The sequence below is a fragment of the Pteropus vampyrus genome, unplaced genomic scaffold (genome assembly GCF_000151845.1).
Source record: "Pteropus vampyrus isolate Shadow unplaced genomic scaffold, Pvam_2.0 Scaffold113, whole genome shotgun sequence".
Taxonomy (NCBI): domain Eukaryota; kingdom Metazoa; phylum Chordata; class Mammalia; order Chiroptera; family Pteropodidae; genus Pteropus; species Pteropus vampyrus.
In genome coordinates this window covers 2576535-2591765 of record NW_011888894.1, presented here as the reverse complement: position 1 = coordinate 2591765, position 15231 = coordinate 2576535, and the positions used below count along the sequence as shown (strand labels likewise).

Genomic DNA, 15231 nt, shown 5'->3' with positions numbered 1-15231 from the left:
CAGTCTGGATTTCCAAGATAAATACTGCTTGAAACTCCATGCTTTTAACTACTTAACTCCACTCTTAAGAGCAGTATGTTTTGAATGTAGCCTTACTGGCAATTATAGCTCTCAAGTGAGGAGAAGAGGGTCATTTCCATTAGACAAAAAAGATTCTTTTACCCCATAACACAAGGATGGCGATGTGGGTGGAGAAGAGAACACACGAGTGAGGGAGTGGGGAAGCTAAATTGTTTCTTTAGTCCATCTGGAGTTAGGTCTTTATTATGTGCCTTCACCATTTTTTTAAAGCACCACAAAGAACACATTCATTCTCATTCTCACACATTCTCATTCATATACAAGCATCAAACCTTCCTAAAGCTAAAAAAAAATGGAATTTTGTATTATTCAGCACTTTGAATTGTTTTGCCACTGATCCTTGCTGTTATAAGAATGACAAAGAGGTAACAGCAGGCTCTATATTTTAGTCTCTCAATTTTCCAGTCTTTAAAACCAGAACAACATACATTAGGGCTCAGTGTAAATTAACTGAAATGACCACCATGCCCTTGACAATCAAAATGCTAGTGAATTGAGAACTTAGGATAGGGTTCGAATACTTACCTCTACAGAAGTCCATCAGAATGAGCACTTCCCATACATCACCGCTACTCACATTGTTGATACTGGAGTCAATGTAACCCACGATGTTCTTGTGTCCTGACAGGTCCCTCTGTAAAGAAGAGTTGAAAAATATATCTTCAGCTACAGACACCGACAGAGACAGAATGAGCCAGTCAGTTCTGTCAGCACAGATAATTTAGGTACACAGACAACTCTAAGAGTGATGAGAAGTAAGACTAAGGAACAGTGTCAAGAGCAGATTTCCAGTGGCCTCTGAGATTCATGGCCAGATCTTCAATAGCAATTCCACAACCCTAGTAAACCACAGCACTCTCTTGAATTAAAATGCTAGAACCAAATGAACATAGGGTGCCTACTTGCTCACTGTATTAGTGCTGCATGTAAACCAGAAAGCAAAGACTCCCACCTCCAGAAATACTGCAGAGGATCTAAGAAGAGAGAGTATGAACTATTTAAATATGTGAATGTTTAATTCGGAAAAGTGAAACTGATAGTTTTTCCTGGTCACAGAGACTCAAGTGAATTCAATGAGGCTTTTAAACTGTTCATACTGTTTTCCTCCCTTTAGGAAATATAGGAACAGAATAATTGCTTTATACAGTTTTGAAGGGACTACAATGTCATCCAGACCTAAGTATTTTGCTTGTAATTAAGCCTTTCAAGGCAACCAGCTGGGATATAAATAAGATGGGTCAAGTTTCCAGCTTTCTGGTTGGAACTGCATATGGTCTCTCAGGGTCGCTTGTGGAATTAATTTTGTGTCAGGACCCAGCGAGGCTCTGAAGTTGCCTCATACCCTGGCGTAGTTATTTCAACATCCATAGAGGCAGATCTTCATAATGATAATGTTCAAAATTCCAAGGTCATTAGCGAGCGAAAAATGAGCTAGCTGGGTAATAGGATTTTTGCACAAATACAAAGTCAGGCTTTATTTTTTTAACTAGTTTTAATAAATTATTTTACTTTTGTTTAAGAAAAAGTGGGAGGAAGTGTGGGGAGAATGTGTCATTCTATAGGAGTCACCACACAGATTTGGCAGTTTGGACCACAGAATAGTAACTACCACCATACCAACTGGAGATTCCACTGTTTGAAGTAAGAAATAAAATCTGTTTTACTCTGAAATCCACTGAAACAAGAGGGAGCCTCACATTACCAAATGAACACAACTGAACCCTGAGCATCAAAGTTAACATTCATTAGAACTTTCCTCTGAGTGAAGGATTAAGAATGACTATTGTCTCAAGAAAGGTAGACCAAAGGTAAAAACGTGACCACTGCAACTGGCAATGGGGAAGTCACTGGAGATCATGCAAGACCAGTTTCAGAGAAGGGACAGAATAAAGGTGAGAATGGAATTGGACTTGCAAAGAATATAAGTTAACTATGTACAGCTAACAAGTACAGATTACTCTTTCCGAACAGTTTGTTTTTAAGAGAGGAGCAGCACTAAAAGAAAGAATTTTTAGTATGGGAAAGAATTAAGCACTGGACAGTGGAAGAAGGGGCCAGGAGAAGATAACAGGAGAGGCTGAAGATAATTGATGGAACAAAGTCCTGTAGACAGAAGAGGTGGGGACTCGGGGCACTGTTAAAGGGTCTGGTCTTAGAAAGACATTTCCTTCCTATAATAAGAATGGATATGCATATTGGTTTAAGGGTAGGAAAAGGGGGAATTTGAGTGAGTTCAGATTTACCACTCTGTTTTTGGTAGAGAGAAAAATCATCTTCAAGTGTAAATGAATGAGAAAGAAGTTTGGTGAGAGAAATAAAAGGCTTAGAACAACTGCTTTGGATATAACAGACTAGGGAGGTACTGAGGCACAAAAGCAGTCTCTAGAGTTCCAAGTCCTCCAATCACAGAAAGTGATTTCAGGGCTCATGTTTTAGAGGACTCTCATTCCCTCTGCTTTTCAGTCTTATTATCAACTCTTCTGTAACTTGTTTCCGTTTACACAGTCCTGGAAGTAGGAAGAACTAGAAAGAAGTTCTTTGAAACCAAAATGGAGCAGAAGATCATGGCCTCCAAATGCCCACAAGGAAGAATAGAAGACTAATGTTTGTTTAACTTTTTGAAAGAGAATTAGCAATGTTGCCTCGAGCTTGTCTCACCCCAAGAATAATACTAGAGAACCTAGAAGAAAAAAAAAAAGCATCTGGTAGAGCGGAGAGGTGGTCAAGAGCTATTAGAAGACCCCAAATGGGTCATTAACATCTGCATATGGCATCTTAGAACAGTTTGCCAATATATTTGCTGGTGAATTCAAGCTCAAATTCCTGATCATTTTGTCTTCTGCAAAGATCCTGAGATGTATCTATGCAGAAAAGCTCACCTCTTCGGAGGGAGATTACTACTTTTAACGACTTGATGATGCAGCAACATCTCAGATTTTAGAGTATAACATCACTGGTTTATAACTGATGGAGAAGACCTGTTTGAATGGCTGTGAAATGTAGAAAAAATCAAGAGAAAATCTTCCTGCAAATTGAGACTGACTTGCATTTACAGTACAGTGGCATCAGTTCTCAGCAGCGACAGGCCAGAGGATGATGGCCCAGCTTTCCCTGGTTTTAGTTAAACAACCAGGCCCATGCTTATCGAACAGATTGGACGTAAAGGTATGGGATGGAACCCACATGGGAGGCACCTGAGTTACCACCTGTTTGTTCAGAAAAGGCAGGATGTGGAAAAGATACTTTGATGCCCTTGGCTATAACTAGCATTTGGAGTATTAGTATAAAAGTCTACATGGTGAGTATAAGTCAAAACTTAAGTTTTAGCAGGGAGGAGAATGTTCAGTGAAACTATAGATCAGAACAGTTTATATCACATGATTTAAACAGTGAAAAGTCTAAAGAGATTGTGTTGTCATTTTAAACTTTATTTTTAAATTAACATTAAACATGACAAACATGTTATTAAAAGACCTACTTTATTAAATAGATATTTAAAGTGGTTTACAGTTAGCTTGTTAACTTTCATATTTAACTGCTTGAGGTACTGAAAAACTTTTCACAAACACGCACAAAAGCTACCATTTCATAATCAAACCTTCAACCAAGATCCTATAGATTGCAAATTTCAAGTTTATCTGGGGTCTCAGTTAATGATGCTTGTAGCACAGAGCAGTATTCCATCTCTCTAGCTTCAAGATTCCTACAGCAGGAAAATTCCTACTTAAGCATCTTAAGGCCTTCTAAGGAGGAATCAAGTCCTAAGTACATCTCTAAAAACCTTTATACTTATGCACAAGAAAACAAAGAAGATAGCATTCTAAATAGCATATCAATAATATCGCTCACCTCAAAATGGTAAAAATGAATATTGCATATAACTAGTTTCCCTGTACATCATTTCCTCAGGCCATCCTTCTTAGCAATGTCAGCACGATACCTGCAAATTCCTGATTTTCATCATGCTTGCATTTGCGTATAAGTTTTCAAACAGGAATATTAACCTGTTTTGACCCTTCATTCAAATATTCAATGTTTTTGGATTTTATGACTCAGCACTATTGCTGCCAACTTCTAGAATCACACTATGGTTCCAAAGACCCTTTCAAACAAATGTCAGGTTCTTCTTAATTTAAAGATGAAGAAAAGCAGTTCCGAGGCCTGGAACTAGTTTATCATTCCCAAAGTTGCTTTGTAAAAGTCTTCTGCCTTACTATCCTTCCCCCTTTTTTCTCTATAACTCTAAATTTCCTTTACAACTCTTTTCAAGGAGTTATTCACAGTCAAACAAAAACTATCAAGTCCAGTGCAGGAGGAAAAGAAGTGCTCTGAGATCTGGGTTGGCCCTGGAGTTTTGTTAAAGGTCAAGTTATCTAGGGTCCTAGTGGGTTTCTGCTACTTAAGAAGCCCCTGACAGTCTCCTGCCTACACTCACATTTACTCTCCCTTTCCTAAGTCTTACTCATTAGTTAATCCTGTACTTACAGAATAGATCTTTAAAGTCATTTAGAATCTGATTGTAGAACAGTGTGGTGAAACGTTAATATACATATGAACCTAGGGATTCTGTTTAAAAACAGATTCTAATCCAGTGGCTCTGACATAGAGTCTGGGATGCTCCTGAGCAATGCTACTGAAAATGTGGTCCATAAACATTTGCTGCTTAGTAAGCTGTTACTAGACTACAAGAAAATATAGAGCTTGTTCCAGAAAATAAATCAATCAAGTCGCTAAGTTGACTTCTTTTCCTAGTGAAGCTTTAACTGTGAGAGAAGTAGTTCATTGATTTACATTGTGGCACAAGATCCTTTGAGTAGAACCCATACATTTATATAGACAACTGATTTCTGATAAGGGTGCCTAGACAATTCAGTGGAGAAAAGAATAGTCTTTTCAAAAAATGATATGGGGACAACTGGAAATCTACAGGCAAAAGAATGAAGTTGGATCCCTACCTGACAACATATACAAAAATTAACTCGAAATGGACCAAAAATCTAAAAACGCCTCAAAGAAAACATGTGCAAATATTTCATGATGTTGGATGCTCAACACCATTAATCATTAAGAAAATGCAAATCAAAACCATAATGAGATGGCTACAATCAAAATGCAGATCAAAACCACTAGGATGGCTATAATGAAAAATGGAAACAATAAAAAATATCAACAAAGATAAGAGATTGGAACCTTCATACATTGATGTTAGGAATGTAAAATAGTACAGCTTCTATGAAAGAGTTTGGAATTTTCTCAAAAAGCAGAGTTGCCACATGACTTAGCAATTTAAACTATGAATATACTCAAGAGAAATGAAACATTATGTCCACAAAAACTTGTACATAAATGTCCATTGCAGCATTATTCATAATAGTCAAAAAGTGGCAACGACCTGAATGTCCCTCAGGATTAAAATATGTGGTATACCCATACAAAGGAATTTTATGCAACCATGAAAATGAATAAAGTACTGAAACAAACGACCACATAGGTAAACCTTGAAAACATTATGCTAAGTGAAAGAAGTTAGGCACATGAAGCCACATATTGTATGAGCCCATTTATAAGAAATGTCCAGAATAGACAACAGAAAGTAGATTAATGGCTGCCAGAGACTGGGGCATGGGGGAATGGGGAGTGACTGCTAAGAGGTTTCCTTTTGGGGTGATGGAAAAAAATATTCTGGAATTAGATAAATGGTGAAGGGTGAATGATTTTGTGAATATACTAAAAATCACTTAATTACATTTAAAAGGGTGAATTTTGCCTCAATTTACAAAGAAAAGTAATATGACAAGCTGGGGAGAAAAACAAAACAAACACAAGGGAAAAAGAAAGCAAGATCCTTTCTTTGAGTAGCACTGATCTAGAGCAACCAGGGAGTCCATATCTGAAGCCCTGCTACAGCCTTTTGACAAGCAATTTTCTTAGAAAAATGTCATTTCCTTGGGCTATCAGCCCATCTGCAGACAGCCATCATCACTGTTGATCAGCTCTTCCTTACATCCAGCTGGAAATTTCTACTTCCTGATTATAGATTGTCCTCTTCAGAGCAAAAAGAACAATCTAGAGTATTTTTTCACTTTCTAAACAATTGAAATATTTTTATTTAGACTCTAAGTTTTTTCTTCTCTAGGTTAAACATATCCACTTTCTTTGATACAGTTTTTAGTCACATCACCATTTTGACTGCTCCTACATTTAAATGCTTTGCTTTGTCTATATCCTTTTTAAAAGAATGGCCCCAGGATATGAATGAAATGCTCCAGGCCTGGTCTGACTCATGCAGAGTAGACCAGCACTATTACCTTCTAATAATTCTATTAATGTAACTAAAAATTACATTCTTTTTTCTTTTGACAGCCACATCATACTATAAATTCATATCAAGTTACTTGACCACTAAGATACTTAAATTTCCACTCACGCTGTTTTTAATCTCTGCCTTCCAGAACTGTGCTTACAAATCTGATTAAAATAAAATAAAAATCTAAGTATATGACCTTACCTTGTTATTTCATCTCATCAGAATCAGTCCATTGCTGATTTTGTAAGGATTATTTTAGATCCTGCTTCTATTATCCATTGTAGTTGTTATATCTTCCACTTTTATATTAGGTACATAATTGATAAGTGTGTCTTCTATTTCTTTATTTGTTTCATGTAAAATAACACAAAGCTAATGGTAAACTATAGTGCTTTTTTCTTAGATAGTTTCCTCCAGATTAATACAAACAGTAGCAGTTACACTTAGCATCCAACCTAGACTCTCCATCTTGCTCACAGATCTTTGATGAGTGTCCTTGCTCAAACGACACAATCCACAGACACTGGGTATTACTGTACTTCCCTGAGCTCCCAGTCCAAAAACCTCTCCAAAAAAGGACATGATGTTAATATGACATGGCCTGTTCTTACTCAACCTGAAGGCACTTTGATTCTTGCTCATTCATCCAAGTGACTATAAAACAGCTTAAAATTTAATTTAGTTTTTACAAATAAATTATATATTTATTTGTAACATTCAAAGAGCAAGAAATAGTAGACAATTATTTTCTACTTCATTCCTCATTCCCTGTAGGGAACACTGCTCCTCTCTCTCCTTCCCTCCCTCTTTCTCACCCTCTCATGGTTTTTTTTTTTTTTTTTTTCAGGCAAAGTCAAATAATATGTATTATGTACATGTACATAATTCTTACAATCTCTGAGAGAGGTAGGGCTGGGGTTACGGCCCCTATTTGACAGAAGTCTGAATCTAGGGTAGTTAAAAACATCACATAGGACTTTGATTAAAAATAGCAGGAATTTTTTTAAAAAACTAAGTTGAATACATGCTCTTATCTCTGCTCCCTTCTAAAACCTTACTAAATGATGTAAAGTATTTGCTTTATGCCTTTTAGGCATAAACTGAAGAATTCTGCTTCCTGGAAGATGGAGTACATATACTTTCCCCAACTTCTCCAGCTAGGTACAACTAAATACTTTGAACATTATAAGTAAAACAAACATAAGAAGAGTCTGAAATGTGGGTAGAAGAAAGCAGACTGGCTAGGAGTTTTGAGACTCAAGGAATGACATGGTGGTGAGTTGCCTGAGTTTTCTTTTTGTTTCCTGTATCTCAGGCAGGAAACTACAGAAGCCGGGAAGCTGAAACACCAATCGGAACAGACAACAAAGCCCCAACAAAAGTCTGCTCTCTCTTGCCAAACCCAGGATCATGGCAACCTAGTAAGACAGAAACTTGTAGATACTAACCCTTCTACATCAGTCGAAAACCACAGAAGAAAACTGCAGCCCCTCCCCCAGCCACATCATCAAAGGCCAAGTGGGGAACCTAGACTTCCATTCTCATAAGGTTATAACAAATCACCCCAAACCACCCACCGAGGTGGGTAATGTTAGAGAAGACTGAGTAGGGAGTCAGGACCTTCATCTCTGTAGGTGGTAAGGAAGTGCTCTTTCTTCTCTCCACTGGGATGGGGTCAGAGGAGGACAAGTGGAAAGTTAGGACTTTCATAACCACCACCCTAACAAGGCCAATTCTCACTCCTATGGTATCAGTGGACGCCACATGACAAGCAATAATAAGGCAATCCTACCTTCTCAACAAGGAAGTATCAGTAGAAGCCTATTGGAGAACTGGACCTTCCACCCCATTCTCAGTAGTAATAAGGAGCACTCCTAGGGTGTCAAAAGAGGCCAATGGGAAACCTGAACTTCTATCCCTACCTAGTAGTAACGAGGGGACACCACCCATACCCTCATTGATCCTCTGCCAGAGCAGAAACCAGTTAAAATAGAAGAACTAGGAAGATCTTAAACGAAATGTAAAAAAAAAAAAATCAGTAGATGCCAATACTGAGATGACAGGGATGATACAATTATCAAGCTATGGTTTTAAAGCAGTTACGACATAAAAATGCTTAAACCAGCAATTACAAACATGCTTGAAGCAAATGAACAAATAGAAAGCCTCAGCAAAGAAATAGGAAGTTTCATCTAAGAAACAGAAAACCCAAAGAACCAAATGTTAAGTTTAGAACTGAAAAATAAAATAACCAAAGCAAAAAACTTGGTCAATAGGCTAACAGCAGAATGGGAAGAACAGAGAAAAGAATCAGTGAACTGAAAGATAAAACAATAGCAATTACCCAGTATGAACAAAAGATAGCAAATAGATTAAATAAATAAATAAGCAAGCAAGCAAGTAAGCATGGGTCCATACTGCTTTAAATAAATATTTGAGTAAATAAATAAATGGAGAAGAGAAAATCTCTTGCAGAAGAATTTCAAATAATTTATGTAGGAACTCTACATAAATCTCTACTCCTTAAGTTGGGCTGTGCATAATGACTTTCTTTAAAAGGATACAGTAGAGAAAGGGAGAAAAAGAGTAACTTTACAGTGAAATCTGAAAAACACTACCTTGTCAGGTGATCAAAGTTCAGTATCCACAGGGCAAATCATTATTATACTATGTACACATGATGTAATTAAAATGGCATTTTTAGCTCTGTTTTTTTCCTCCGAAATGATAACCCAGTCTAATCATGAGAAAAACATCAGACAAATTCCAATAGAGGGCATCCTACAAAATACTTGCCCACTATACCCCAAAACTGTCGGAGTTATCAAAATCAAGGAAAGTGTGAGAAAGTGTCACACCCAAGAAGAGATAAAAGAAACATGAAAATTAACTACGATATGGTATTGTGGATGGGATCCTGAACAAAAAAAGATGTCAGATAAAAACAAAGGAAATGTGAGTAAACTATGGACATTGGTTAATAATAATGTATCAATACTGGATCATTAATTGTGGCAAATGTACCATACTAACATTGTGGCAAATGTACCATACTAACATAACATAATAGGGAAACTAGGTATGGTGTATATGGAACTCTCTGTACTATCATCTCAATTCTCCTGTAAATCTAAAACTTCTAAAGAATAAAGTATTAAAAAATAAAAAACAAAGAACAGAGCCTCAGGAACTGCGTGACTATAATAAAAGATCTAACATTTGTGCAATCAGAGTTTCCAGAAGGAAAACAAAGAAGGGAGGGAGTGAAAAAGTACTTGAAGACATAGTGCTGAAAACTTTCCAAAGTTTGCAGGAAAACATAAACCTACGAACTCAAACAGTTGAGCAAATCCCAAACAGGATAAACTCAAAAAAATCCACACCAACATATATCTTAACCAAACTTCTGAAAATAAAAACAAAGAAAAATATAGAAAACAGAGAAAAATGACATGTTACCTACTTGAGAGAAAACTATTTGAATAACAGTCAATATCTCATCAGAAACCACAGAGGCCAGAAAAAAAGTGGCACATTTTTAAGCGATGAAAAAAAAAAAAGAATTGTTGATTTAGAATCCTATGCCCAGCAAAAATATCCCTTAGGAATAAAGGGGAAATCAAGACATTCTCAGATGAAAGGAAACTAATGGAATTTGTCACCAGTAGGTCTATCCTAAAAGAATGGCTGAAGAACATGCTCTAAACAAAAAGGAAATGATAATAGAAGGAAATCTTGGCATGTCAGGAAGGAAGAACACAGTAAGAAAAAATATGGGTAAATACAACAGACTTTCACCTACTGCATGTTCCAAATTAAGTTTTACAGTAGAAGCAAAAATTATAGCACTGACTGATATATCCTTAAATGTATATAGAAGAAATATTTAAGATAATTATAAATGGGGAGGGTAAAGAAGGAAAAAGTGGATAAGGTTTCTATACTTGGATTGGTAAAATAACACCACCAATAAATTATACACGCACACTATATATATTATATTAATTAGAATAACTACTTAAAAGTTATAAAAATAAATGGCCAACAAGCATATAAAAACATGCTCAATATCACTAAGCATCAGGGAAATGCAAACCAAAACTACAACGAAATATCACCTCATACCTGTTACGATGGCCACTATTAGGAAAAAATAAAATAAAATATAAAATAGCAAGTGCTGGTGAGGATGTGGAGATATTGGAACTTTCATGCACTGTCGGTAGGGATGTAAAATGGTACAGCCTCTGTGGAAAACAATATGGAGGTTCCTCAGAAAATTAAACACAGAATTACCATATTATCCAGCAATCCCCCTAGTTGGTATATATCCTAAAGAAATAAAAACAGGATCTCAGAGATATTTGCATACCCATGTCCACTACAAGAGGTAGTTCAAGCCAAGAAGGAGGAGCAACTACCAATGGATGAATGGTTAAAGAAAATATGGTATATACACGAAATGGACTATGACTTAATCTTAAGAAAGAATCTTGTCATAGTCTCCAACATAGATGAACCTTGAGGATACTCTAAGTTAAATAAGGCAGTAATAAAAGGACAAATACTGTATGATTCTACTTATATGAGGTATGTAAAATAGCCAAACTCATCAAAGCAGAGAGTATAATGGTGGTTGCCAGGAGCTAAAGGAAAGGGAACATGAGGAGTTGCTATTTGGCAGGTATAAAGTTTCAGTTATTCTAGATGAGTAAGTTATAGAGACCTGCTGTAAAACACTATGCCTGTAGTTAACAACCCTGTACACTTAAAAATGGTTAAGATGGTAAATTTTAAGTTATGAATTTCTGACAATAAAAAATTATTCTTAAAAGTTAGAGTAAAATTAAAATGAAATAAAAATTTAAATATTGACTTAGAAATATAAAAAGAAATCTTCATAATAGAAATAACTGCTTAGTTGAGGATCTATGAAACATATCCAAATGGGCTAAAAACTATGCCCACACAAAAACCTGCACACAGATGTTTATGGTTGCTTTATTCATAATTGCTAAATCTTGGAAGCAACCAAGATATTCTTCAGTAGATGAATGGATAAACTGTGATATATCCATTCAAAAAAATATCATTCAGCTCTAAAAAGAAATGAGCTATCAAGCCATGAAAAGATATAGAAGAACCTTAAATGCATATTATTAAGTGAAAAAAGCCAATCTGAAAGGCTACACACTGAATGATTCCAACTATATGACATTCTGAAAAAGACAAAACTATGGAAACGGTAAAAAAATATCAGTGGTTGCAAAGAGTTGGGGGAGGGAGGATACATAGGCAGAGCGCAGGGGAAGTTTAAGGCAGTGAAATGATTTCTCCTAATACCACAACGATTTGTCAAAACTACATTTCTCAGAATACTACATTTGTCAAAACTCACGCAATGTATAATACCAAAGTGAATCCTAATGTAAACTATGGACTCTAGATGATAAGGATGCATCGATGAAGCTTCACTGATTATAACAAACACACCACTCTGGGGCAAGATGTTGACAGTAGACAGGCTGGGCATGTGGGAGGCCTGGAGTATATGGGGACCCTCTGTACTTTCTGCTCAATTTTGCTGTGAACCTAAAACTTCTCTGAAAAATAAAGTCAATTTTTTAAAAAATCATACAAAGAGATATACTCAAAAACACTACGGATAAAATGAAATTCTTTAAAAAGTTCAAGTAACCACAAGAAAACAGAAAAAGGAAAACAGGTATGAAAAACAGTGAGAACAAAAAGAAAACATAAAATAAAACAGGACATTTAAGGCCTAACTTATTAGGCCTCACAAATAACTGCATTAAATGTAAATAATCTAAATATAGCAATTACAAGACACTGGCAGAGTGTATTTAAAGACACGATCCATCTACATACTGCCTTTAAGAACTCACTCCAAAATAAGGCCATAAAGGCAGGTCGAAAGTAAAAGGATAAAAAAACATACACCATGCAAATTTGGATCCCCCCAAAAACAGGAGTGGCTGTATTAATATCAGGTAAAGTATACTTAAGAACAAAGAAAATTACCAGAGACAGAGAAGGATACTATGTAAAAATAAAAAGGTCAATCCACCAAGAACAGGTAACAATCTTAAATTTATATGCACAAAATAACAGAGGCGTAAAACATGTGAAGCAGAAACTGAGAGAACTGAAAGAGACAAACTGCAATTGTATTTGGAGATTTCAACACTTCCTCTCAACAACTGATAGAACCAGACAAAAATCAGCAAGGTTATAGAAGAAAACACACAATAAACAAACACTTTACCTAAAAACAGAATACACATTCTTTTCAAGTACCCACAAAAGATATATCAAGATGGGCCATAAAACAAACCTTAATTAATTTAACAGTGAAATTACATGAAATGTGTTCTCCAACTAGAATGGAATCAAAGTAAAAACTAATAACTGAAAGATAACAAAATATTGACAAACAATTGCAAATGAAATAACCTACTTCCAGATAATCCGTGGATCAAGAGGAAGTCTCAAAGGAAATTAAAAAATACATTATAATTGAATAAAAAATAAAAATAAACATATCAAAATAAAGCAGTGCCAAGAAGGAAATTTACAGCACTAAATATATATAATAAAAAAGAGGAAAAGTCTCAAATCAATAATCTAAACTTCCACCTCAAGTACCTAGGGAAAGGAGAGCAAAATAAACCCAAAGGAAGCAGATAGAAAGAAATAATAAGCATAAGAACAGAAATTGATGAAGTTGAAAATAGAAAAATAGAGAAAAATCAATGGAACAAAGAGATGGTTCTTTGAAAATGATGATAAAACTGGCAAACGTCTAGTACCACTGACACAGCAAAAAGAGAGAAGATACAAATTACCAGTATCAGATATAAACCAGGACTATACCACAAACCTTGTACAGATCAAAGGATAATAAGAGAATTGCTAATATAGAGCTATTAACTAACTCTACATGAATAAATTTGACAAAGAAATGGACCAATTCCTCAAAAATACAAACGATCACAACTCAATATGAAATAATCTGAATAGCCTAATTATTAAGAAAACTGAATCAGTAATTTAACAACTCTCAAAAAAGAAATCCCCAAGCTCAGATGGTTTCACTGAAGAATTCCCTGAAATGCTTAAAGAATGAACACCTATTCTACAAAATCTCTTGCAGAAAACAGAAGAGGAGGGAACACTTCCCAGTCGATTATGAAGCCAGGATTACTTTGCTACCTAAACCAGAAAAAGGAAGTTAAAAAAAACTATAGACCATTATCTCTCATGACTATAGATGTGAAAATCTTTAATAAAATATTACAAACAGAATTTAGCAATATATAAAAATAATTATAGACCATGACCAAGTGAGAATTATTGCTGGGATGCAAACCTGGTTTATTATTTGAAAAGCAGTCAATATGATCCACCCCATTAAGGCTAAAAAAAAGAAAATTATGCAATCATTTCAATCAGTGCAAAAAAAATAAAATGTCAAAAAAGAGGAGTCAATAAATCTAACAAAAAGAGAGGCAAAACGAATGCTGAGGAAATTCCAAGATAAGACTGTAAATTAGGTCTAGAGGGCAACCAACCCAGATTCCATCGTGTCAGAAAACTGGGATTTCTTCAAGAAGATAAAATAGAATACTAAATGTGCTTAAGAGTATTAAAATAATGATTTATACAACTTGGGAAGAGTTTGGGATTAAATTGCTAAAAAGTACACAGAATACTAAAACAAAACAAAAGCAAAATAAAACAAACAAAAAGAACAGACAATTATTAATTCCAGTGAAAAGAGAGTTATGTAGGAAAGAATCTCCTCATAGTCTATGAGGAGATTCAGCAGAAATAATGTTTGCTTATATAATAATGTAAAAACTAATACTAATCTAACTAATATACTGCCAAAACTTACTATTTTAGAAGAATGGGAGATGAGAATAATGCTAGTATTGCAGGGGGAGTACATACAGGGGATGAAAGAGCTAAATTTTTACTTTGCACAGTGTAACATGCCTAAAATGGAAAAAAATCAAGAATTAGCATTATCAGCATCTTATTTAGAAATATATCAAATGTATCAACTAAAAGTGGTTGCTTTGGGACGCTGAAAAGGCATAGGAGGAACCTCCCTCTAGGAATAGCTTGATGTTTTCTGTAATAAGCTTAGTTCGCTCATTTGAGTATTTAAGATTTGAAAAAACATAAACTAATTTAAAAATAAAACAAAACTCTCACAGTTAATACATGGCTGGGCCAGAACTTTAACCCATGTAATTTAATTCCTAATCAGGTCCATTAATTTGTGAGCTCCTACAGGGCCTGTGTCTTAGTTCCTCTACTCTAACACCTGCCTAGCACAAAGTAAACCCTTAAACATGTTTCTAAATGAGTGGGAGAAAATTTAAGAGTGGAATTACCTTCCTAACATCAGAAAATTAATAAAAAAGGCATTCCAAGCAGAGGAAACAGCAGAAGCAAAGACGGGAAACGGAGCATGAGAGCTCAGCAAGGAAGGGGCAAAAGGTGGGAGGAAGAGTAATAGGAAGCATCCAGAAACTTCACTGGGTGGATGAAGGGAAGTAGGGTGAGCACAGTCATTTAGAGCTGTGTGGCAGGAGAGTGAGAAGGCACTGGTGCTTTATGGACAGATCCATGTGGCCCTGACTGTATGTACAAGAGCAGTCAGTTCTCTCAATATGCTCCTTTCTCCTCAACTCTCCTACTGAGGATGACCAAGGCAGACTTAGGTTTTTGGGTTTTTTTTTTTTCTTTCGCAATGATGATAACTCTTATTTCCACCAACAGTTCCTTCTCAAACAGTTTCAGCTTTTAGAATC

The 15231-nt window shown here is 35.6% G+C and overlaps 1 protein-coding gene across 3 annotated transcripts in view; it reads right to left on the bottom strand.

Annotated features, from left to right (window-relative positions):
* AAK1 (AP2 associated kinase 1) overlaps window positions 1–15231 on the bottom strand; it is a 150869-nt gene that overhangs the window by 63894 nt on the left and 71744 nt on the right. For all 3 annotated transcript variants that reach the window (XM_023533832.1, XM_023533833.1, XM_023533834.1), the window contains exon 4: window positions 607–715. In XM_023533832.1, coding sequence (XP_023389600.1) covers window positions 607–715 — 109 coding nt within the window. The remainder of the gene's footprint in view (window positions 1–606; window positions 716–15231) is intronic.